The following is a 26,516-nucleotide window of genomic DNA, read 5'->3' on the forward strand; positions in this document are numbered from 1 at the left end:
TATTTTTCTGCCTAGCAAAGCATAGTTCAAACACAGGCCTGCTATTTATAAAGCCAGATTTGAAAGCAGAATAACTTTGTCTCATTGGAAGGTTTTTCCCCTAAAAAAAATAAAAATAAAAATATTGCCAAACAAACAAACAAAAAAATCTTGAACAACTCGAAGCTTTGCTCAATGGCAGTTTATGATGTGAGGCAGAAGCTGGAAACTGCAGCTAGCCCAAAACTAAAGACAGTCTTCATTACCAAGCCAAGTGGGAATTCAGATCCATAGTGACTTTGAGTTTGTGGGGGTTTTTCTCTTCTATTTTCTGTATGTAAGAAATGCAGTACTTTCGAAATAAATCCATCCTAGGAGCAGAATTTTTGTAAGCAGATGTTTAGGTGACAGTTTCTGCTTTTAGCATATGCTGTAGAACTGGGAACATTTTGAAGTGAGCACGTGAGAAGGGTCAAGTGCTCTTGCTCATCCCAGTCAGTGGTGTCTACACCACACAGCTGTATTTACTGTCCTCAGTCTCCAGCGTGGCTGCAGGAGAAGGGAGGTTTCCAATGGACCAGGCATTCTGCCTCCATCTCTTCCTGCCAGCCTTCTCCAGCTGTATGAGGAACTGAAATAAGGAGGCAAGCTTCAAATGTCACACGGTGGAAGTGGTTAGCAGATGAGCAAGTCTTGTTAACACTATTAATTGAAATTGGAAATGTGAGTGACCTTTGTCCTGTGTCCTTTATGCTCAGAATGGGTGTAAAATGACTGCTTGTGCCAATTAATCCAAAGAAATGCCAGTAAGAAACAGCATTACCAAAAAGAGGGTATAAAATCTGCCTTCTTGAAAATGTATGAAACAGTTCAATGGAAAAAAATAAACCTTCTCCTGACATTTGCTTATTTCAAAATGTAGTGGGATTGCTAATAGCAGTTCAACTACATGACAGCATGGCCTTGAACATGTAATGGCATCAAATGTTAACAGACTGATCTATGAAGTCGATGTTAATGCATTGATTATGTATTATATCTCATTGTTACCTTAAAAAAATTCTAGCATTTTCCCCCTTTTTTTCCCCCCTGTACTTTTTCCCATGTCACTGTGCTATTATAGATTCCTCTCCATATCTGTTCCTCTTTTCTCACACGCTCTTTTGTTCTGCACCCATTCAGCTTTTTTCAGTGTTCTTACATATATATACTATCTTAGTGTCTCTTCTATCCACTGTGAAAAGAGAGGTTTTGTTTTCTGTCTAGACCTAGGCAAATTAATTCTTCATACCTTTACTTTTGTGAGATGAATAACCAGACACACCAGTGTCCCAAACTGCAAATGTAATATTTATATCCAAGTAAAAAGGTTGAGTAATGGAATACTGAAGTTGCACATGCTGCTAGCTCAGTTTTATGAAGAGTTTTGAAGTTTCTTCATCCTTTTATTCAACTGTTATTTAACTACTTTCATAGACACATTACTAGAACACATTAGATTAATTGTTTATATTACATAGAATAATTTGAAAATATTTCTAATTAAACATTATTGTTAAGATTCATTTAAAAAATTATAAACCTTCTTATACATAACATACCTGTCAATATGGAATATTTGAATATTTACTGTGCCCTAAAATTTAACTGTTAAAAATAGCATTAATTCTTGTCTAAATGCTAATAGTTAATGGTTGTATAGGATTCTGGGTTTGCCTTTCCTGACTGTTTATGCTTGCTGTGTGCTCACATGGTCATTCTTCACTTCTAAATTCATTTAAGATGATGTCCGTGATCTCAATAAGATCTTATGGTTTTTAAGGAGAAATTTTAATGCCTCTTTAATGAAAGCCTAAAAAACATTGCTTCTGTTTCATTGCACAGCTCTGAGGAAAGAATTTTTTTGGCAAAACTCTTAGCTCTTCTTTCCAGTCAATGAACATATGTGTGGATGAGGAATTTTCTGAGTTAGAGGCATGGAAATTGCTGACAGCTTGGCAGCAGCTTTGAGTTTTTCAATAAAATAAGTACTTTTGTTCTCTTTCAGGGAGCAGCTTCTAAAACACTGCTCTGAATCTTGCATTTAAGGACCCTAGAAGCTCTAACTTTCCCTGTGTTTGCTGTAATGCAGATAACAAGTGTGGTAATGGAATTACAAGCTCATAGGACGTTTTGTATCATCTTGGTATTGAACTAAGTAGCTTCTCATCAGAATCAAGTTTTATTTTGTAAACTTGGAGATGAAATGGCTTTTGGAATTTACAAAACCTTTGCACATTCAATCACAGAATACTGCCTTGTGCAAATAGAGGGGAAAGCAAAACTAAAATATTAATAGACAAATTTACAAATGACACAGATTTTTAGTTACACTTTATTTTAAGCAGATATTTGAGATCAATGAAGCAGCATTGTCTTTAGCCTGCAGCAGCATAAGTGGTCAATCAGGATGCTTAGAGGACTTCTTTAGTGCTACAAAATATGTTGCCATATTTTATTAATGAATAATTGTGAAGCATTTTAAGAATTTAAATAATTTTATTATTGTTCATTTGAAATGCTAAAGTCATCAGAACAAAATAATTTGCTTCAGTTTACTGGTCAAACTTTTTTATTGTTTTAATCATGATATTAAAAAGTAATATTTTACTTGAAAATGTAGTGCTTTGTAGTTTATTTATTCTGTTCACCTTGGTTGAAGATGACATAGAAAATGAAGCTTGGTTTGGGATTTTTGTAAGCCACATGCAAAAAATCACGTTCAAGTCACAAAGAAAAACTTACTCATATAAAAGAGTTTTCTAGCAAAACATTTCAAAGTCGATATCTATCATCAAAATACTTCTCCAAGTTACTTTGCAGCTCTAAAGGGAGGAATTCATCTGTCCAAAGTTAAATCTGATATCCTAACTCTATACTCAGTAGGGGACAGATATGATGAAATGATTGTCACCACACTTGGGCATCTGCTTTGGCTCCCCTGGATTGAATGTACTTATTTTTCTTTATTGATTACAGGTGAACACTTGCCTCAGCCAATGGCTCAGTTTTAGATGGATTAGATGTGGTTAGATGAGTCCTATCGTTTCTCCTCTAAACTTCTGGGTAAAAAAGAGCAGCTGATCAGAGCTGAGGTCTGATCCTAAGCCAAAATTCTAGTGTATGAAATGTGTGATGCTTCTGACAAGTCTGAAGAAGCTGTTTCACTATGTCGTTTGTGTGAAGTTTGCAGTCACAGACCATGGGATAATTGATGTTTTACTAATGAAATCTATAACTAGTATGTAATTCTGATTTGTGTTCTTGAAGATTGTTAATTATTTATGTTTTCTGTGAAGAATGTATAAGTCTTTACACTTAAGGTACATTGAATTAATACTTCTTTATGGTAGGACTGCAAAATGTGTTGAATTCGACTAGATAAAATACAATGCAATGGCTTCATTACATGTAACATCACTCCAGTGGATCTAGTTTGCCATATGTTTTTAAAGTTCAATTCAGTACTGTAACAGTTGAGACCTGAAATATTTAATATCTACTCAAAATGGAGATAGAAAAGAACATAGGAAAAAATACCAGACAAAACCTTCTGATAAATTAATCTTGTGGTGGAAAACTATGGTTGTTTGAAATTATTCTGTTCCTTTTGCTTACTTTTGCACAGTTTTGTCTCTTTAGTAATTTGCTGTGCTAGCAAAATATTTCTGGAGCATGCATTTCTTTCTCCTAAAAAGTAATGCTGAACTCCATGTAAGAGGCTCCTACTTTTCTGTCAGAGAGCACTGATAGACTCACAAAAAACCCACATCAGGTGTTTTCAGTACTGATTTGGCTCTGCCTTTGCTTGTGTGAGAACTGGGAAGAGTACTGTCTCTTCTATGGGTATTTGTGTGTGTGTTTGCTAAGAAAGGCAACAGCAAATATAAATATTCTGCAGGACAGTTTTCTGTTAGGCTTTTTGCAAGCATAGATCCTGCTTGGAATATATTCAGATGCCACTATTTAAACTTCACAGTTACTACTGACATATGGCATGAACTACAAATTTGAAAAATTTCTGCTTTTCACTTAGCATGCTACTTCACTTGAAACATAATTGTAACGTGTGATCTTCTATATTCCATCCATGGCTAATGGACATCCATGGTACTATCAAACCAATTTATTAAAAGGTTGCTTTTTTCAACATCTTCTTAGGTAACAGAAGTATTTTCTATTTGATTTGAGCACGTATAACAAAAATACTTGAATGTATTGAGTAGAGTGTAGAAGTCAAGCTTCTGTTCTTGGCTAGTTGCTCAACGCAAGCTGGAGCTGGAAATGAGGTTGAGTTAGCAGGAATATACAGCTACTAGTGGAGTCACAGTTGAGTGTTTCATGTTTATTTGTGTAAACTCAGCTTAGATGACACATCAGCCTGTGGCCTGTATTGGTTTGTCCTGAATATATTACCTGCAGCGTTACCTGCAGCTGCAACTTCCTGGTAGAGAAAAGATTTTCTGAGTACAATTTGTGTCCTTAAGGGAAACAATTTTGTGGACTGAAACCCATTTCTGGGAACTTCATTATGAGGGTTCCTTCCTCGAAGGTGTATGTTGAGAGCCAAAAAGGCTCTTCTGGTCCCTTTGAAGAGGACAGAAGCACAGGGGTGAAACAGGATAGGTCTGAAACCCATTTCTGGGAACTTCATATGAGGGTTCCTTCCTCGAAGGTCTATGTTGAGAGCCAAGAAGGCTCTTCTGGTCCCTTTGAAGAGGGCAGAAGCACAGGGGTGAAACAGGATAGGTCTATATTATATACCTCTTTCTTAGATGACACATTTACAAGCATTAGCCTAAATAAATAAAGGGAAAACCTAATTTTAGGCAGTCAATTTTATCATGCCATCCAAAACATTGGACTAGTTCACTCTTTCTGCTGTTACAAAGTTCATAGTTGTCACAAATGTGAATGAGAAAGAAGGCAGCTGGATTGTGCCCCAAATTCAGCAGTATCAGTTTTCCAGATCTCTTACATATCAGGTACATCCTTCTCTACATCCCTTCTTTTCTGTAGATATGAAATAAGGAAGGAAAAACAGCTCTGTAGGTATTTCATCCTCTCTGTCCCTGATGTTTCTAAAGAGACAGTTACTCAAATCTGACTGACCCTAGCAAACTATGCTGATTGTGCTGAAAGATATGAAAATGTATAGATAAAAAAAATTATGCAGACTTCTGCTATGGAATATATTTAATTAAATAAGTGTAAAAACTAGACCACATGTAGAGGGCACTATAAAAAACAAATCTATATATTCTGTACATTTTTATCTGGACTTATGATATACCTGCTACTAAGATTTTTTTTTTTTTATTGCTAACTAATTCTAAATGATCCTGGGGCAAAAAGTAAACAAGATGGACTAGAGAAAAAAAAAAATCTTTTTTTTTTAAATGTTCATGTCTAAGGCATATACTATCCTACAGTCTTTACAGAATATATTTTAGGATGAGCAATAAAAGGAAAAACATGGGCTGCTTTAAATAATCCTGTCTGTAACAATAGCCCTTAAATCATTGGCTATGATTTTTAAACCATTACTCTGAGATCAACAGTTATGAATTGAGCAAATGAATTTTTGTCTAAGGACCTTTGCTTTTCTTCCAGACTTTCTTTTCTCTGTGCAACAGAAGTTTCATGGGATTTTTGCATTCAGGAACTCCCAAGTTTATTAAAACAAGAAAAATAGTGTAGGATGGAAGCACAGAAACAACTTGCTGAGGTGTGAATATCAAAGTTGTGGCAGAAAACATTAAATCTTACAGAACTTGTTTTATTTCTTTTCCAGGAGAGAACAGTAACAATTAGAAGACAGACTGTGGGAGGATTTGGATTAAGTATAAAGGTAGGATGATTTTTTTGGTCTCTTGTTCCACATTATACAAAAAGTCTTTTTATATGTAATTAATGTTACATTTAATAAGGGCAAACTATATTTTGAAGGACTAAAACCAAGAAAGCAAACATATTCTAGTGTGTTAGATACTGTCACAGTAGGTGACCATCAACCACACTGCCCTGTGGAATTGAAGGCAATGGAAAGATCATTCTCTGAAGATCCAAGCTGAGCAACTCTGCAATAAGGTTTGATAGGAAGGTTGAAAAGTGTTTGTAACTGCACAGACTGTATTGCTGTCCAACAGCACTCTAATTTAAGTAATTATTAATGAATGCTAAGTTGCTGTGGCAGGCACATGGAACAGCCAATAAACTCATCAACAATCCTTCTACAAAGAATATCACAATAATTCAGTGCAATTCATTAGTAGGACAGGAAGTGTTATATTGTGTTCTTGTGTTGTTTATTTTATTATAGATCAAGAAAAACACGTGTAAGTGCAGATGACCCTTTTTGAGAGAGGGGCAGCATGAGGAGAGGGAGGAAGGGTTAATAATTTTTGTCATCATAATCTATGATTTTTAAAACCTTACCTTTTTAGACAACATATTCTAAACATAGCAATCCTCATTCTCAAGATAGCAATGGAAAAAGTGTATTTCACATGAATGCAGAATGGCTTAAATTATGCATATGAAGTGGAAGTATAGACTTTACTGTGAACATCTGCTTGTGCTGACCTCCTAAGAAGTGTCTCAGAAGAGGGATTAATGTGCATTTGTGTTGTCATTGATAAGAATATTGCTGAATAGAAATACTAGATCTTAAAATATGTATTGGTACTTTTGCTGTTAACCTGTTGACCTGCTAACGACCTCTATTCATAGAAAACTAATTGCTATTTTGTAGCCAAAGTTTCTCATGAGTTTAGTCAACAGCACCTAAGTTATTTTCCTCCAGTATCATTATAGGTTACAGTTCACTGAACAACGATGAAGTAATGTATCAGTGTAAAATCAGGTATATGGGTGAATGAATTTTTATTTAGCTGGTGCTAAGAAATAACTGGTTACAGTAAGGATTTTTGTGGTTTGGAGAGCAAATGTCATCAAGAGTCACTAAAATTGGTTTTTAGTTATACATTGCAATGGCTTATCTTTTAGAATTCAAATTGATGTCAAGCTCAAGGTTACATTATTTCAGTATCAGATCCATTGTATTAAATAAAATATCATTGTGAAATAGAAATGAAATGTGTGATGGCCTTTCTTAAATTAGTGGGACAAAATATACTTAAATTTTTAGAGCAAGATACCCATTGTTCTGAAGAAAATTCTTGGAAGTCACTATTTCAAGTTGCCAAACCAGACTCTGAATTCAGCCTGGAAGGGATTCTTTTTTTTTTTTTTTTTTTTTAATAAGAACCTGTTTCAATAGAAAAAAATACCAAGAAAAACTGTATCAAGTGTACTAGAAGCAATTGCAATAGTATCTAAAAATAAAGGATTTATATTAAATTATTTTATTTAAACGTATTTTCTAGGTTTATTTTATTGCTTCTTGTGATCAAAGTTATTCTAAGTAGTGGAAAGGTGAAGCTACATAAGTTCAGGCATGACTAGATGATTTCTTGTTAATTTTTGGAATAACTAACAGTTATGTGATGGAATCCCTTCAACACATGTTGTTAAATAGAAAAGAGATCTCTTTCAACAAAGGAAACTTAATCTTAGTTGGATAGTGTAGATTAGGTAATGAAAATGGTGAGTAGAATTCTGTGGTCTGGGATATTCTGTTGATGTGTGTCAAGCAATGTGGGTTGACTTTTAAAAAAAATATTTATTTTTAAAAATCAATGAATGTTGATTGCAACATCTTTTGCTAGATCCCTTTATTAGCAATCCTATATTCTCAAGAGGAAAGGTTGATAAGCAACTGGATGGCCAACACAATCTAAACCAAATAAATAATATAATCTGCTTCTATCATTTTAATCTAGCAGTAAGAAACAACTTGGACCTGGAACATAGAGTAGTTTTTTTCCTGGTTTCATAGGCAAACTTTATGAAAACTCACTGAAATGAACTTTTTAGGCGTGCCATAAAGTGTCAATGTCAGTTCCAAATATTCTGGAAAGTGCCAGATTTCTGTTTGAAATGGTAGTGTTAAATCCAGGTATGCATCTCCTTGTGGATGAATGACAGTTTGTTATTTTGGTTTGGAAGATTGCTGAACTTTAATAAATTACTTATATTTGTTATTAGTTTTAAAGAGAAAAGCAATTATTTTGTAGCAGTGCCATGAAGTAGAGGTCTACAAGTTACCCTGTAGGAGTGAGGAGGATGGAGGGCATCCCTCCTTGTTTCACTGCCTCCCACAACCCTACATGCTACAGTAGTTCCTACTGTCCTGCTACTCTCAGATTATTTAAAGGTAGGGGTTATTTAAGGACTTACTTTCCGGTAGTGATGTACATCAGAAGACGTAGCTTATCTGAGGTGTGAGTTATAGCAGTATAGTGGATAATGACTATCACTTTAAAATATTTGCTTGCACTTTGATATGAATTTGTCTAGTTTTGACATGCAGTTTTATGCCATTATCATGCCTTTTTTTTCTGCCAGCTCAAACTCTCATTTACTATCAGAAATCCCAGATGATCAAACCACCTTTTACCTTTCTCTTGAGTAAATTTTGGAAGGGTCTTATGTATACTGGAACCTTGGATTTATTTTTTTTTTCTATTCCTAAAAAGCAGGAGGTGAAAATGTTAATAATTCCAAAATTAAACCATGTAGTTATCTTTTGGTGGCTTGTCTCTGAGGTGAACTCTCTTCTTTTATGTTATAACCTAGGTTCTCCAACTATATTTGTAAAAATCAGACATTCGATTAACTACTTAAAAAAAAACCCTGTGAGATTGTTGTTTGGGGGTTTTTTTTGTTTGCCCCTGTGAGAGTGTTGTTTGTTTTTTTGTTTGTTTGATTGTTTGTTTTTGTTTTGTTTTGTTTTCCACAAGATCCCCACTAAAGAGCTTAAAAAAAAATTGCTTAGAATGCACTGTTTGAAGGTCTGAAAGAAAAAAAAGTTTGTGTTTTGCTGTATTTCATTTTACTGAAGTGAATGGTAAAAGTGTGATTGAATTTGAAGCAGAACTAATCTGTTTTACATTGTTCAGAAGGAACTATTTTCTTAAGTTCTTTAGAATCCTCAGTAATAAATCTCTGTGTGTGCAGGAATAGCCATGGAGTTAGATGTAGCAATTGATAAGTGTAGTGTAATATCAGTCATTTGTCACATCTATGACAAGTCTGAGGTGCAGAGATTTGACACAAGAAGCTGCTAAGTGTATGACTTCTGAAAGAACATCAAGTTTCTCAATAATTGGAGTGTTGTGTTCTTGCAGAATAAAATTGATAGTTCATTAAATAAAGTAAGGTTTGCAGTTCCAGTGTGATTCCTGGCTACCAGGATTCTGTACAGTGCCATTTTCCTGCCTCTGTTTTATCATTTTTTAAAATTATGAACAGTGTTGCAGATCAGCTGAGATTTGGTTTGACTTTTCAAAATTGTCCTTGATCAAAACATTCTCTAAAGCAGGCATGAGCACCTACCCTGCTTACACTTATGTACCTGCATAGATGATTCTCTTCCTCTTCATTCATTCTGTGATATTTCTTATACTCATTTATATTTCTTATATTCATTTTCTGTTTCAGATTGAAAAATAACCAAATAAAATAAAAAGGCTAGAAAGCATTAATTGATTAATCTTCTAGCTTTTCATTTAAAACTTAATCTTTTCATCTTTAAAGTCTTTTGTACCTTGGAAGTTGGTGTTGAATGCATTTTGGAAGTGGCACTTTGGTTCCAGCTATGCTATTCTGTTGGAAAGAAAAGTTTAAATGTTCCAATTAATATTGGCACATTCTTTTCCATATTGTTTAATTGCTAGCATGATTCTTTGCACAGTTTTGGTTTACACCACCTAGTGTTCTCAAAGACAGTCTCTGAACACAGTTCAGCACTTTACAGGGACTGCTTGCAATAAGAAACCTGTATAAAGTCACCCATTGTCAGTTGGGAAGATAGTTTATCCTCATAGACGTGAGCCATATTGTGCCACTAGACCTTAAAGCTAAAACAAACAGGCCCATTTTCACTTCATAGAGTGGAATTAATTTTGCATTTCAATATGAAATAAAAATGTCTAATATTGAGGATGCTAAAGTGCAACAATTGGTCTATTTTTCAATAGAATCTCTCTGCTTAGAAAAACAAAATAGTAATTTTGTTATTATGCTGCCAAACTCAAAACCAGCATTTGTCAGTAAATGTTAATAGCTTGAGTTGCCCAATTTTTGATATGACTGAAACTTCAGAAAAAAAAAAAAACCTCTTACACAAAAATTGGAACAAGAAAAAAAATCTTTAGAACCGTATCATGCAACGCTTTGAAAGGAGGTTTGGGTGACCTCCCACCAGTAATGGCCAACCTCCAGGCCAGTGGGCTTTAAAAGGCTGCCAGTGATCAGTGCTTCCTCTGCCTCTTCCAGCAGGACCACCTCTGCAGGTGGGCAGCTGCCTTTATTCTAGGGTCAACCCTGTCAGGTTAAGGAAAAATGACAAAATTTGCATGACAAAGGTTAGCGTTAGACTCACTCTGCTAGAGATCTGAGCCGTTGGCTTCAGCACCATAAATTTACATTTTTGTTGCCTCATCTGGTCTGAGGTTATAACTACATGTCCACACTACAGGGAGGGAAAATTTAAAACAATGGAAAATTGGCCTCTGTTCCCAGAGGTTTCTTCAGCAGAGTATCCCCTGAGCCTATAAAACATGAATTTAGACATTTAGACTTTTTCTTCTGCAGGACAGAGTGTCAAGTCTGGAGGATGCAGGATGCAAGGCTGCAGTGTCAATCTGAAGTAGCATTCAAGAGGATGCTGCAGAATATATAGAGCTTTTTTGCCTTGCTGCAAATTGTGAACGATGGCTGGCTGTAGATAAGAAGTAAACTATTTTTGCTTTCCCATTAGGAATGTTTTTTTTTTTTTTTCCTTAGAATGGCAAAGAACACCTTCTATGACTAATTTAAAAGGAATCCTTTGTACTGGCCAGACTGGGATGCAGTGAGGGGAGATAATTTTCTTTAGTAGGCCATTACTGAATGCTTCTTCAGATCTGCAGTGTAATAGAGTGAGTGAGAGAGGAATAATTATGTTGGGTGCATTGCAGGCTGGCTTAGTAATAACAGTAATTTCCATCTTTACTGGAGAGCTGTCTAAGGAGGGAGGGAGGTCATTTTAGTGAGAAGAAAGACCTATGTTAGCTATGCTAACCTTTAAACCCTACACTCCTTCACTGAGCTTCAAAACTCCTGGATAGTGCAATGTCTGTATAACACTGGAGGCTGAGGAAGGGAACTGACACCATTATTTTTCTGTTTGAAAAATTTGAAAGAAATTAAATGGACATGTAGCTAAGGAAAAATGTAGAGGGTGTAGGTTAAGTCTTAGAAATTTAGTGAGCTCGAGCTGATTATCCTAAGTGAAGCAAACTTTTACTGTTGCTTTTCCTCTAGTGAAAACCATTGAAAGGTATTCAAGAGGTTATAATACTGAAATTTATTTAGTCTGAATACATCTTTAAGGCTGACTGAAATGAAGGTAACCTCATGGTCTTTGTGGAGTGAATGCTCAGTCTACAGTACAAATACCAATACATGCTGTGCTTGTCAACACTCATCCACTGCAGTGCCAATAGAACTTTTAGTGTGGACATATAACTCTTGTAATGTTACTGAGATCCCTATTAACTTGCAGGTTTTAGGACCATGTGCATTGGTAGCCAGTAGCAGAAGGAACTTTAATCCTATTTAAAATTCTACAGTGGCATGGGAAATTTGTCTTTATTCCATGACAGAAATAGCTGTTGTGTGCAGGAGTCTGTTCAGTTTCAAACCATCGGTAATTACATGACGAAGGGATATGTATTGTTCCTTAGGTCATCAAAATACCCATGTCAGTCCTTTCACACCTCAGCACTGGATGTCTGGACCTATCAAAGCCTTTATTTTTGCAAAGGAAACTTTGGCTGCTAGAAAGAAGAGTAAACAAACCCTTAACCAGGACTCCTAGGCTACACAACGGCGTGCCAGACTGTCATTTCTGATGAGCTGAATTTGTATAGGTTACATTCAGGCTTACAATTCAATGCTCTCTACACAGGAAAAAATACTTGTTTCTGTATATATTTGTCTTTCTCTTCCTTTGAGTTTCCTTTTTATTCAACATTTTTTTTTTTAAGTTTCTTCTTAAGCACTATGAGCATTTCCAGTCCCAGCAGGATAAACCGAATGGAGCTACAACATTGAATTGTTGTCAAACTGTTGAATTACCATCCAGCTTTCCTTTATTTCCCCCCATTTATTGAACACCTACTGTTCCATTTCTTAATGTTTCTTTTCCTGATCCTTTTTTACTTATCCTACTGCTTGGCTCACTCTTTGTGCTTGTGTGACAGAGATGGAAACAAATAACACCTGCTTTTGAGATCAAAAATCCAAACTTGCTTTTCCTGGGTTTTTATTTACCTGTTTCTTGCCAGCAGGAAACCTAAGTGGTCGCAGCGTGGCTGCCATTGTAGTGTGATGGCCATTTTGCTTTTGCAGGACACTATTTCATACCTTAAGCTTTCCAGAATTCACAGAAGCCAATGTCCTTTTTTTTCCAATCTTGCAGAGTTTTGAACAACATTCAGTTCACTTCCTGAGCTGATGATGGAAACTGAGAAGTACTTTATAAGAAGTGACAAGAAATTAACCTAAATCAAATACTTATTTTCAAAACATGAAAAAAGAAATGCATTCAGAATTATTTTCCTAGTCTCTCTTAAAACTGCAGTTAGGGAAAGGGTAAAATATAATGTTAAGAAAAAAGTTATTTCCAGTGACTGATGAAATTGCCATTTATTCTGTTTTCAGGGTGGAGCAGAACATAATATTCCAGTGGTCATTTCTAAGATTTCCAAAGAACAAAGAGGTGGGTGTCAGATTAGTAGACTTTGTTTTGACATGCTCCTTAAAGCAAGGTGCATTAAGTCTTGAGATGCTTCAGGAAGTGTTAAACAAATGTTATTGGTGTATCATTTCTCTCTATTACTCAGTACTGTTCTCTGAAAAAGTACAGAATTTATATTAGGAATATTTTCTAAACAGTTTTCAGCATGATTTGTTTTAAAAAAAAACATTCTCGTAAGGCATTATTTCCAAGGGGAGAAATATGAAGGCATTTAGAAAATGAAGATGTTTAACAGATTTCACATAAGTTAATGGTTTTGTGGCTTTTATTTCCAAATGGTTATTGCCAGGAAGCTGCAGCAAATCAAGTGTTTGGCCATTAAATCATGGTAACACAAGAAGGGAATGCATGTCTTTTTGTACTGATGATTAGGGCAGTACCCAGAGGTGAGTAATGGCAGAGTCTTGATAATACCCATAAATTATTTCAGCATTAGATGCTGTCCTGTGTAAGCCTTTGCAGCAACTCATGCATAGCAAAACTAGTACTGTACAAGTTCTTTACCATGCTTGGTTTTAATAGAAGCAGAGCTGGGGCTGAATCTCTGTATTGTTTTCAGCTGGCAATGTTTTGAAATTATTGGAATGATATATGCTAGGAATAAGAATAATGATTAAGCAGCTCATGGTGAGCACAGTGATGAGAGATGAAGGTTGTGAATCAGTACCAGCATGGTGTATTTAATTTCTCTGTTATGTTTGTGTATATTTGAGTACTCTTGTGTAAGGTCAGAAACATAAACTTGGAAGCATTTCCCTCCATCTGTAATGCAATAATTCTGGGATGCTGCCTCTGTGCAATTAAAATGTGCCAATATAAAAAAAATCTCATATTCACCCACACAGATAAAGAGACGTAGTGGAGAATCAGCATACTGAGAGCTGAAAGCCAGCCCTGAAAGGTAGATGTGAAAATTGTGTGTAGAGAGGCTACAGAGTAGCATGGAATATGAGCCCCTAAGGAAAGCAATAAGGTTAACTTTAAGTGATACTTGTGACTGTTCTTTTCAGTATGCATTTAGGTATGTGATACATAATAATGTGGCATATATTGCCTACACGAGCTATTAAAATGCTGTTAAGCACTGCAGGAAAAATAAGACAGATAGACTTCAGTTTAATTGAGCACACAAAAATGCACACTGTTTCCTTTTGGTTTTGTCATTATTTTTTTGCTGAATAGCTGATGCGTTATTTCTAACCTCAGTTAAACCTGGCTGAGATACAATCTCCATTACTGCTTTCAATAAAAATACTGCTGATTTTTAGAGAGCTAATTTTGAGGGACATCTCTCGTGTAGCAGACTACTGTCTTGTGGTGTCGAAAGTGAAATGCTATGTGTTTGTACTAGGGTTCTTTGATACAGAAACTGCTGTTCGACCCAGATCCTGTAACACACAACTCTGCAGGCTTGGTTCTACCCTCCTCCAAGTTGTCTCCAGCTCTTTCTTTGGACAGCTAAGCAAGAATGTGACATTGATGCAATTCTTAAGACCAGTGATGCACATAAGGTGCTTAGGCTAGCACATCCGGTCACATATGAAACATTGGTACATGCAAGCCTTGTGTCTGAAGAACATTGGGATGTGCATTTATTTAATATAAAAGAAAAAAGAAAATCAGGATGTCTTTCCTGCAGTAATTTAAGCATCCTTTATTACGTCTAGCTAATGATACTAGTCTTTCAAACTTGTGCATCATAATTTGTGTCAATATTGATTCCAAATTTACAACTCTTGTAAATAAGTTTCTGGATGGAGTCCAGTTCTATTCTTTTCTAGTCTAGAAAAAAAAAAAAAATTAAAAAAACAAACTTATTTTCTAGAAGACAGTGTCTTTTGTAATGTTTTGGAATACTATAGATAAATAATCCCATATAACCTGTTAACATTCCTTAGTTCTCATGTTAGGGATTATTTATTTCTTTACAGACACTTAAATATTCTTTGTTGAATTTATTGTGTATTTATAAAACATATTTACACTAGATAGCTCTGTAGCACAACACTATTTAAATTGCATCTGTAGAATTAGATTTCATAGACTCGCTTGTGATTTACTTTGTTTTAAAAATCAAATTCTGTTTGGCTAGTGATTTTGTACAATATGCAGACTGCCTAGCTCATCATCATATAAAGTCTTATCTGTCATAAGTACTCCACAAAGTTCATCAAACATTCAGGATCTAAAGTAACTCTGGTAAAAGCTTACAAGTGAAATTTGTCATTCACAAGTAGCTCTCGAGTCTCCATGTTGCTTTTTCCTCAAAGTTTGTAAGAAATGATCCCTCACAGGCAAATAGAACCTAGACCTGCACTCATTTTCTATTCGGAAAAGTATGGCATACCTCCCCACAACGGCCTTGAAGGTGCTAGTGAGTGATGGAAGTCGTTTCATAGGCTTGTATTTGGGCTGAGTAGACTCTTTCATTGTAACATTGTTATGTCAGTATTTCAACATGTTAAAAAAAAGATGATTGTATAGAAACATTAAACTACATAGAAATACATGTACAGAAAATGCAAGATGTTTTGTGCAAAATGAGTGAAAAATATGCTTTGTGTTTTCAGCGGAACTTTCAGGTTTGCTCTTTATAGGAGATGCAATTCTACAGGTGAGTAAAATTGTGAGTTCGTTTATTTATGTTTTTCTAGAAAAGTGAAATGAAATATATACTTATGAAATGTAGAGTAAGTCTTCTCTTTATCTTTTTAATAACAGATTAATGGAATTAATGTGAGAAAATGCAGGCATGAAGAAGTGGTGAGCTTTTCTGCTTTTCAGTCTACTTTTTGTCTTTTGTAGTTACTGAGATGATAGTGTACACTGATAGCAATGTGCTGGTCTCAATTTTATTATTGTTATTCCTAACCAAATATGATTGTACTGTCTAGTATCATGAGCAACTAAGATCTTAGTGCAATCTCTTCTTCATAAATTTGTTGTAATTGCTGTTCTCAGATAGGCTTTTCTATATTAAAGATAATTATTTTATTATGCAGATTTTTAGCCATGCATCTTTCCAGCCTTTCTTCTTCTGGTTTTTAACTGTCAGATTTCAGCAGTGCTGCACCTTTCTGGCTGTGTGAGGTCATTTTAATTTCAAAGGCTGTAATTTACACTGTGTTGGAGATGTGGTGTTTGTTTGGTTCTAATCCTATTTAAAAATTGAAACAAGACTATGTGTCTGCCTTTCATTCTCTGGCTGTTACTTATTAGACTGCTTTCCTGCTTCACTTAAGCTGTTACTAATATGGGTTTCAAAAAAACAGTGTGTTAAGGAGATTCCTTCTAGAGAACCCATGTGTGTTAGAGAGCTCAGTAGTAGGCTGGTTCCCTTGGAAAGTCAGCTTTGCTGAAAGTATCATGTACTTTTGTTATATTTGACTTTTGGACTCTTCTAAAGTACTTTCAGAAGTACCAAACACTGTATTTCAGAAAAGAATGCCAGAAATTAGAAGATTACCAAAAATATTATCATCAAATCCTGTGTAGCTCCATAGAATTTGCACCTATATTTTTAAAATAATGTAATAATTCTGGTTTTGAAATTTTACTTTTCTAAAACTTACCTTGCCCATTCTAAGCCTCTCTGTATTTCACACAGCATTCTGTTGTATGACAGATCATAGCACAGATGCCACTCAGGTTTAGGCAGCAAGAGTAAATAAAGATGAAGTTCTGATGAGCCAGATAGTGCAGACAAAGATCAGATCCCTGCACTATTCCTCAGAGTGCTTTTGTGCACTGGTTTCATTGGAAATTTCTGCTGCTAATCATCCTTCATTCTTCAGAGCCTTTGTCATATAGAACCTTCTATATAGACAGGCTAATCGTCATATTTATAGCACTTTCAAGCTTTGACTGTGCAACAGTGATCAGATTTTAATCTTTTATAAGCCTACCATAGTTGCTTGATTTAATATGACTTCATATTGTAAATAGGCTGTTAGAATTTCAAGACATCAGAAAAAGATACAACTAAAAGTGTGGACTTGCACAGTCAAAGGCATATTCAAAAACTGGTAAGAACGTAAAGGATATTTTTTATTTTTTTATTTTTTTTTTCATGAGATAATCTTTTAACCATTACAATTATACATAAATCTGTGGGCTATTTATGATCAAGTTTAAACATTTTCACGTAAAAAAAAAGAGATTTTGAAAAAAGCCAAAAGGTGCAAACTGACATAAAGTAACAGGTCTCATCATGTTAAATTTTGGGTTATACCTTGCTTGTCCAACATAATCTGCTTCTCAAATTACTTATAGATAATTCTCTCTGGATAAAATAAGTGTACCTTACCAGTTTTGAATGTCCATTTGTATGTGTGCAAATGTTTTAGAAGTTTAAAAAGCAGACAAATTTTAAATTAAATATTTATCCTAACTAAGAATAATTCTTAAGAACTAATAGTAAATATTGAGCAATATTTAAATAAGATAACATTTACATAGGACATTTTATAAGCTAAAATATGCAGAGGAGTCATAAATATAAAATATAAAAGAAATATAAAGTAAATCTATTTTTAATAATCAAATTTTTTTTAGAAGCATTCACTATAATATGATATGTATTTGTGGAATAATTTTTTTGTGAAACCTGCTATAGTAATGACAGATATGGTTATGCATTGTACAGTAAACTGTGAGTTTAGGCATAGCCCTGAGTAAAGGGCAAGCACATCAACTGGTCTGCCAGCAGGACTTGCAGGTGGGATTTTGTCAGCAGTATGCCCTTTGCAGTTTGAGTTGTTCTAGCACTTCCCTCTTGCAGGGTCTTTACTAAATACAGGACCTGTAGCTCTAATCTCAAGGTAATAGAGAAAACAGGAATCGTGTGGAGCAGAGATGTGCACAGCAGGGGGTCAAACAATAGTGGAAACTTTATTTTCAATCCTTATTGCTTCTAGGTACTTTTCAAGTGGCTATGCAAGGTACATGAGCTCAGAGCTCGGTCTCATTCTGATTTTTTCTGTAGCTAATAAAGACATGGCAGATATATGGGAGTATATTAGTGGTTTGGGTTGTCTCAATGTCTTAGAAAATATTCATTGCAAACCAGCGTGGATTTTTTTTTCAGTGTGTAAAGCTGAAGATGCCCATAGAAAATTTGGACTTGTATCTGCAGTGTGCATCTTTTTCTTTTTCTAGACCCAAAACGTCTTGCTGTTTGCAGAAACATTTTAAGCACATGTCATATCTTCATGGTTCTGCAGTGAAAAGACCTGTGGTGTAATCACTGCAGCCTGTTGTATTACACTGATGATTAGTTGGCCCTGGTGTTTCACCCTGCTTTACTGATAACTGTACTAGGCGTATAAAATCATTTGAATTTTGATATTAAGTAGTTTAATCAAATTAGTGCCATCTTTCATAGAAAGGAGTATCTTTCCCCAATATATAGTGAACTTAGTTGGCTTAACCCTTGTGTACACTCTTCTTTCGTTTCTGTTGTATTCCATTAGTTGTTAGATGTGGTGATACAGTATTCAGTGATGCACAGATCCTGTACCCAAGAAATAAGCTATAATCTGAAGCCTGAATCTGCCAAGTAGATAGATACTTAGGTATTTACATAGGTAGGCAGATAGAGAAGAAGACAACTCAAGACAAGACAGGTAAGTTTAGTCAATTCTTAGTGTACCTTACTGGAGGCCTCTACTCAGTTCCTTTCTTTTTTTTTTTTTTTTTTCCTAGCTTTAGGTGAATCACTTAATTTTGACCTTACTTTTCTGCTTATAGAAGGTGAGAATATTACTCATAGCACGAAAGCACTTGAGTTTCAACCAAAGGCTAAGTGTCAGCTCGTTGTTTGTCTTGGGTTGCAAAAAGCCTGAGTACAGCATAACATTGCTTCAGTCTTAGTGCTCTCCTGTAGTAAAATAAATATCATGCTCTCTGTGGTGAAGTAACAGTATGGGAGAAAGTTGAGGGGGGGAAAAAAAACAGCAATTCTGTTAAAAAGTATCTCAACATCATACTGGCAATTTGACTCCAGAAGTGTAGTATGAACTTGAATGTAGAGGTAAGGAGGGTCTGTTATATCTGCCAATTTGCATGATTTTGTGTTCGTTCTAGTATGGATTTAATTATTAATTATTCATTTTCTAGTATACCTTCCTTTACATTTTACAAGATTTTTTTTAAAGGCTGAAATTAGGATTATGCTTAGATAGATTTATGAGTTTAGGCTTTTGTCTGGTCCAACAGTACATGCCTCATCAATCCACACACCTAGTCTTTTAAGGGCTCATGATGGATATGATGGATTATTGATAAGGCTGGAAACCAATCTGTTTGTAGTCTGGAAAGGAATGTGTCTGTAGCTGTTACCTCCAGTTATTGTCCATACATAAACCAAAAACAGATGGGCAGTCACCAACATACTGCTGTTCTTATAGCACTTGTGGGCATTTTTGGTGGTTCTGCAGCTTGCTACTACACCACTAAGAATGGACAAAATTTTGGGAGAGGTGAGAGTCCTTGTTGTGAGCTGCTTCCCTTCAGCTACTATTGAGTGGCTCAGAATAGGACAGTACGTGTCGACTCAGCTGCATACTACTAAATATGTTGTGTTGGATCTACTGCTTGTATTGTTTCCAGGATTGTAGTGCACTAAAGCATCTGGGGACCATGGAGAGTTGAATGAGTGCCAAATTATTTTTAAGACTAAGCATGTCTCTGTTCTTAATGTTGCAAATAAAGCATCTCAGGTAGTACCAACAGCTATGGTTACATATCACTGGGATTTCTTTAGCTCTTAGTATCCCTTTGTCTCTTAAGAAATAAAAGTAGAATTAAATAAATATGGGTATGAAAACTTTTTTTATTTCTTACATTTGGGAAAAAAAAATCAGGGTATGTTTCTAATGAAAAATGTTAGTTCATATGTGCCTGTTACTACGACTCGGGTGCATTCCTTGAAAAGTAACAAGACAAGCTCATGTAGAAGTAGGTAGAGATCAGGACAGCACAGTTATTTAGACTTTGGTGGATTTTCTGTAGAGACAGCTATAATATGTAGTTCTGTGTTTCAATTCAGCCATCAGCTGTGTTTTGCACAAGACATCTTTTTTCAGCAGAATGACCTGACATGGGATGTCCATGTGCACTGCCTTGTGTATTTTGCTGATTCTTTTTCTCTGTACCCATAGCAGGGCTGTATCTGTGCTAGCTCTCTGTGAGTCATGCATGTTGTATGAAGCAGTTAGGGATTGTAATTGCTTAACTGCAATTGTGTGCAGCTGATGAAACTCTTACTCTGATTCTTTAAAACTGTGGTTTCATTCAAACTGATTTTTAAAACCTGTTATGAATAGTTTGGGTAATGTTTTTTGTAAATGTTTTTAAGCAGAAGAATGAGCATATTGTATTTGTAAGACAGGACTGGAAACCAAATGATCTGAAATCTCACTCCAGCTTGACTTTGCAGATAACGTTTACAGAATTATGGTTTTATGTTATCTTTGATTCCTTAACTGTGAAATGGAGGCCTAGAATATTATCAGATTTAGCACACTGAATTTCATGAAGTACTTCAGAATCTGTTACAGAAAAGAATCTGTACATCAATATTGTGTTGCTTGGTGATAGTGATAACAGCAACCTGCAAATACAGATTACCACCTTCTCATATTATGTGACAGAGATCCTGTACAGTATAACTCATAGCACAGCCACTTAATCCTTTCTCTTCTAGACTGGATGGCAACTTTAAATATTGAAGCTGCATAGTGAGCTCTTCGAAGAGAAGACCATAATTAATTTGCAGTTTGTAACATTTTGATTCAAAAGTGAAATGTAAACTTTCTGGAAATCCAATATTACTCCTGTAAGAAGAGACCAAGTTATTGCTTTTTCCATACAGCTGCTGTTTTCTATTTGAGACTTGAGTAATAAAAAAAGTGCTAATGTCACCTTAGGTACCGTAGTGCAATTAATGAAAACATCTGTTACAATGTACTTACAATGTCCTTATTGCTCATGGAATTTGGAGCTAATAATAATCTGTCAAATATTTCAGCATTGATTTGAAATAACTGTCCATCAAGTGGAAAAGAACATAGCAGGTGCACTGTTTTGCAGTTAAAGTATTCAGTACTTGCTGTTAGCAGTAAAGGTGTTTACTGTTCTTTTTTTTTTTTTTATATGGTATCCTGGAGCAGTATTCTTAACATGTATTCAGCAGCTTTTCTAATTTGGTTTTAGCTGTGGGTTTTTTTTAGTGTTTAAATAATAAAATTTTGTGCCAAACTCAGCAAAGGCTTGAATTTATCCAAGCACTATGATGTTAGACTTTTAAAATACATTAACAGCAAGACATGTTGCCTGTCTTCCTAATTTATATTTTCATTACTTCTTCTCAAGATACCTGTAGATATATTAGTCATTTTATTAAGATTTCATCTTTTAAAACTACTCATCAGTACTACTGAGTTTTAACAGAAGGGAGTAGAATTTGCTGGCATGACTGATATTAAGTCCCTATGATTAATGTTGTTATTTCCTTATTACATGGCTACAGTCCTCAAAGCAAAAAATCCATTAGGGTTTAGTGGGGTACTGTGAAAGACTGAATCACTAGCTACGGTGCAACAACCTTCAAGTAACTACCATTGGTTCCTCCTTTTTCATGCAGCTCTATTAATGCTGAAAGCCTGAGCTGCAGAGAAAACAGGCAATTCAGCAGTGGATTTAAAGTGTGTACCATCAGACATGCTTTGATTGTGACCTTGTTTATGTTGATATTTTACTGTAAAATATGTGGCTCTTTAGGAAGCTGGTAGAAATATTTTCATGTTTATTTGTACGTGCATGTGTTTGACCCTCCAGAATACTTTTGGAAAGATTTCATTGAGCACAGCACCTTCCAGTTTTGGAGCTGCACCTCATTTTGACTTTGGTATAGGGACTCCAATTTTACTTGGCTGTGCATAGATGTAATACTCTACAGTAATAAAAAAAAATCAGAAAATGGGGTTGGCTCTCTGGTGGAGCACAAGAGTCCTAGTAACTATGGTAAATCTGTTTCTGTGTGGTTGTATTTCAAAAAGTGTAGTCTACTGTTTGAGTTTTTTGATTTACTTGGACTAACTACTCCATAATAATTGAGTGAGACTAGACAAGAGTAGCATAGAGAGCTTCAAAATCCTCCTAAAGGCAGAGGAAATAAACATATACAAAACACTGCAATTTAATGTAAGAAAAAATTAAGCCTTGTGTAGGCATGAAAATTTTCTTCCCTGTTCAGTATTACAAAAATTTCACTTACCAATAAGGGCTACAAAATACTGTACAACTGGCAACAACTGCATTTTCTTTAAACAGGTAGCAACCTTGTGGCATATAGACTGAAAGCAAATGCTCACCTCTGAGAGACAGCCTCTATTTCTTATGGCTTGACGTGGGCCCAAGAGAGCCCGTGGGACAAGACAGACCATGTGTACTGATTTAGCTAGCCAGAAGGAGTAATAAATGATTGGTGTGCTCAAGTCAATGTAGATGTGCACACACATAGTCTTCTGACGTTTTTCCAGCAGTTACAATACTTAACAGAATTGTCATTGTTCTGGCTATGGTAAAATCAGATGGGTGCCAGGAAGAAACTTTTTATCCAGGGGTTATCTAACACCTGTACATATCTTTAGGTCTTTTTTTTTTTTTTTTTCTTCTCTACAATGGGTCTTTGTCTTTTGACAGTTTGTTCGGTGGAGGAGGAAGAGGAAAGGAGAATGGACTCTATATATTTTTCAATAGTATCCAGTGTTGGACTGTTCCAGCCAGATACATGGAGGTTTCCAGAGGGCCCACTCCATACTTCTCAGCCACTAGTATGGTACAGTATGGTACTGGTGTTTTGGTATCTGTTTGTCAGCACTGGGCCTAGTTCTAGATGCATATTTTTTTTCCTTTTGCCCTGGTAGTACTGGTGTCTTTCTACAATTTCAGTTTGGTGCTCTCTGCTCCCCTTTAGGTGTTTTGCAAGACTGTGGCCATATAAAACAGCTTGCAGTAGTAAGGGGATCACAGATCACAAGAAAAACTTTGGTGCAGGTGTGGTTACAGAGGGAAGAAACTCTTCATTAAAAATTAAAGGTTACCTGTTCTTTAGATTTTGGTGCAGAGACCTGCAGGAGTTGTTGCCTCCCAGTGCTGTTAATACTTTTCTGAGCAAAATGGGAAATAGTCACTCTTCAGGCTGAAACAGGATAATGGCATATATCTTTAAATGAGGTCTAGCAAATGTACATAGCTCTATTCCACTTCACATGCCCTTGTCAAGCCAGTACTGATTCAGAATATTTCAAAGGTTCTAATTATGCTGACCTACTAAAAGGAAAGTTCAAGGGAATGCTCTACATCAAAAAAAAACTCATATTTTAACATGTTGGTGTGCAGTAGAATGTACTGAGGATATTTCTAGATCCTCTGAATTACTGAGATGCCTTCCCACTTTATACTGTTCCGAGTATAATGTATTTACATATTAAATGGATAGAGAGACATATTTCACAGAATCTTTACCATATCTCAGTCATTCTAAAGGTTTTTTGACATCTTTTAGTCAGGCACATTTACATGAAAAATCTAATATGAAACACATTCAAAACCCCCTGTGCACTTCTCTTTATAATGTATTATTTCTGAATCTCTGATTGCAGGGAGAAGTGCTGGTCAGAGCTAGCATTTGCCATAATGAATGTTAAAAGATAAAATATTTTGTTTAAACATCTTTCTCTCTGAAAGATTACAAGCTTTTTAAAGACTGTAAAAAGCACATTTCCGTCAATCAATAACTGAGGTTTGAAAGTAAATTTTCTCACCTGCACAACAATGGTAACAACAACAAACCTGTGAGACAATTATTTTTTTTTTTTCCAATTGAAACACTTGGTAATGCCAAGGCATTTAATTTTTTACTTTCACTGCTATGACTACAGCTTTTAATATCCTAGGAAGTATCAAAACCAAAGTCTTTATATCTCAAAAGGAAAGTGTTATCTAAATGAGAGTGTGCTTTTTGAATCTTCTTTTTGTATAGATGTTCCTTAGATAGCTTTGAGTCATGTAGCTTCAGCACTGTTTTGCCTATTTTCTGAATTTGTGTAGAAATGGACAGCACAGAGAAAATTGTAAAGCCAGAACTATTAAAATTTGAGGGACCTAAAAGTGAGACCTGTAATTTGTGCATTCATTTGTGATATTCTGACATATTCATGTAGCAACACCATAACAGAATTTTATAAAAGAATTTTGTTTTTTTTTTATTGTTGATGTTGCAAGTTTTGCATCAGAAAAAAACATCCGCTCTACATAACTCACTATAAATTATGGGTTTTATAAGATTTTATAGTCCCAAATGGTAATTAACTGCTGGCAAGAATGGATTCGTGTTATTGTCTAATTAGGAAAATAAGAAAAGGTAAAATAAGGGTTGCAATGAGATAAGTAACCTGATCATTTTGGGTCAATATATCAGATTTATATTTATCTTTGAAAGTCATGAAGACCTCATGCTATGAACTGGTTAAATCTGTAATTCAGCACATTTTCATTATTATACTGAAATGCAAATTAGCTTTTTTACTTCCTTGAAATTTTAATCTTTATTCTTTCTAGAATATCTGTAAGTGTTCTCCAGTTATATTAATATCCAATTTGAGTAGCTCCAAACTCAAGTTTTGCCAAGGCCCTTAAAATTTAAATGCCGGTGAAAATATCCCTTAAAAATTTTGAGACAATATTATTTGTCAAAATTTCCTATTACAGGATAGTTGTGTTGGATTCCAGGCCAGCAAAATATACATGTATTTGCCTGAGAGTATGAACTGAGTTTTTCACTAAATTGGGGAGTTTCATTTTTTGAAGATATTTATGAAGAACAAAGTAATTTTCTCAACTTCAGCTAAATGCAATGCAATTATTTTGCAACATTGCATTAAATTACACGAAAGAGTATTCTTATGCATTTTCTCAGATGAAAACTTTTACCACTGAGCACATTCCTTGAAGTACTAAAACATCTTTCTTAAAGATTAAATCCTGAGCTGCTGAGAAGTTTAGCAGTTAACTGCATATATTGATTTAAAACATTACTTCAAATACAAATTTGTCCAAGCATTATTCTTTATGTCATTGTGAAGTTGATAAAATTCAGATATGAACAAGCAGGAGTAGGTGTGTATATTAATATTTATTCAAATTTAGAATTAAAAATTGATTTCAAACTCTTTAAGGTCGTTTTGTATTCATTTTTCATGAGGATTTAAATGCTGGTACTTGATTAGTGTGACTATTCATGAAAAGTAAATGTTAAGGTCATATTTGCCAACAGCAACTTTTATATTGAATATGTAAATGTGAAATTTGCCACTAGCTGTGTGGTTGACCCCCACCTAGCACTGGGATTAGTGTGAGCAAACTCTTATTCTGGCACTGATCTTTCTTTTTTCCACTAGAACCGGGGCTCTGCTTCGTCAGATAAAATATTACTTAAGCCATGTTATCAACAATTGTAGGACTATCTCTGTTCATTAAAAAAAAAGGACTTCAGAATGCTGTGTCAACTGGATAGCGTTCACTCTTCAAGTATTAGGAACAGGAACAATAGCTGTCATTATGCAGTTTAGTAATGTATATGCATTTTGAATATTATTATTGATCTTTTCACAAATTGCCTACATATAAACTGTCCTTGTTTAGTAAATGTGTTAAAAATGTCATACAGAACTCAACTGTGAGAGCACTTATTCTGGTAAATTTAACTGTGGGAACAGTTTGACTGAAGGAGCAGGGGGTTCTTATATATTTAATAGATAAGCAAGTGGCTTCATTGTTTTGTTAATCAGAGCTAGAAAACTCAGACCCTTCAAGTTCATTGACATATTAAAAAAAAAGTTACAGTATGATCAACTGCAAAAATAACTCCAAATCCTTCAAAATGTGTAATTTGATTGGAATTATTTCCTCAGGTTGAGGAGCACACATAACGTGCAAAATTTGGGGACCTCAATTCCAAGTAATTGTCCAGTTGTTACAGCTTACAAGAAACAAAACGTTTCCACTTTCAGCTTCACTTTGATTTTACTCTTATTGTTTTGCCTTTCTATTTTTTTTAAAGAGTTGTTGAAAAAAGCAGAAGCTTCTATCTGAAGCTTTTTGGCCTTAGCATAATGTAATCTTGCAAAGGAAAAATATCTGTACATAAAAGGATTTCTAGTGGTCTTTATTCCAACTGTTGCTGGGTACTCTAGGAACTGTATAGATAAATATGGATCAATGTGCTTTATTCTGTAAATATAGCTCTTGTTGTTTTATCTTTCTTCATGGATAATATCTTTTTTTCAATCTTTTTACGTGACCTTTTCAACTTATGGTTATCTGCTGGAATCTGTTGTGTTGTCATGCACTGTTGGGTAGCTTATTTTTCTGAGAACAGTGAATGCATTACTATGCACTGTATGCCATAATATCTGCAGGCCAGCAAAATCTTATTCTACGTAAAAAATACTGATATTGTTAGCTGTTGTGTTGGTTGGTTTTTCCATGTAGTTTGTTAGTAATT

General features: G+C 35.0%; 1 protein-coding gene across 1 annotated transcript in view; it reads left to right on the forward strand.

Annotated features, from left to right (window-relative positions):
- SNTG1 (syntrophin, gamma 1) overlaps positions 1–26,516 on the forward strand; it is a gene marked incomplete at its 3' end in the record, with an annotated part of 62,766 nt that overhangs the window by 16,316 nt on the left and 19,934 nt on the right. The window contains exons 3-6 of the mRNA XM_008940461.1: positions 5,813–5,869; positions 12,850–12,907; positions 15,517–15,560; positions 15,668–15,709. Of these exons, the coding sequence (XP_008938709.1) occupies positions 5,813–5,869; positions 12,850–12,907; positions 15,517–15,560; positions 15,668–15,709 (201 nt within the window). The remainder of the gene's footprint in view (positions 1–5,812; positions 5,870–12,849; positions 12,908–15,516; positions 15,561–15,667; positions 15,710–26,516) is intronic.

This window comes from Merops nubicus, unplaced genomic scaffold (genome assembly GCF_000691845.1).
Source record: "Merops nubicus isolate BGI_N331 unplaced genomic scaffold, ASM69184v1 scaffold740, whole genome shotgun sequence".
Lineage (NCBI taxonomy): Eukaryota > Metazoa > Chordata > Aves > Coraciiformes > Meropidae > Merops > Merops nubicus.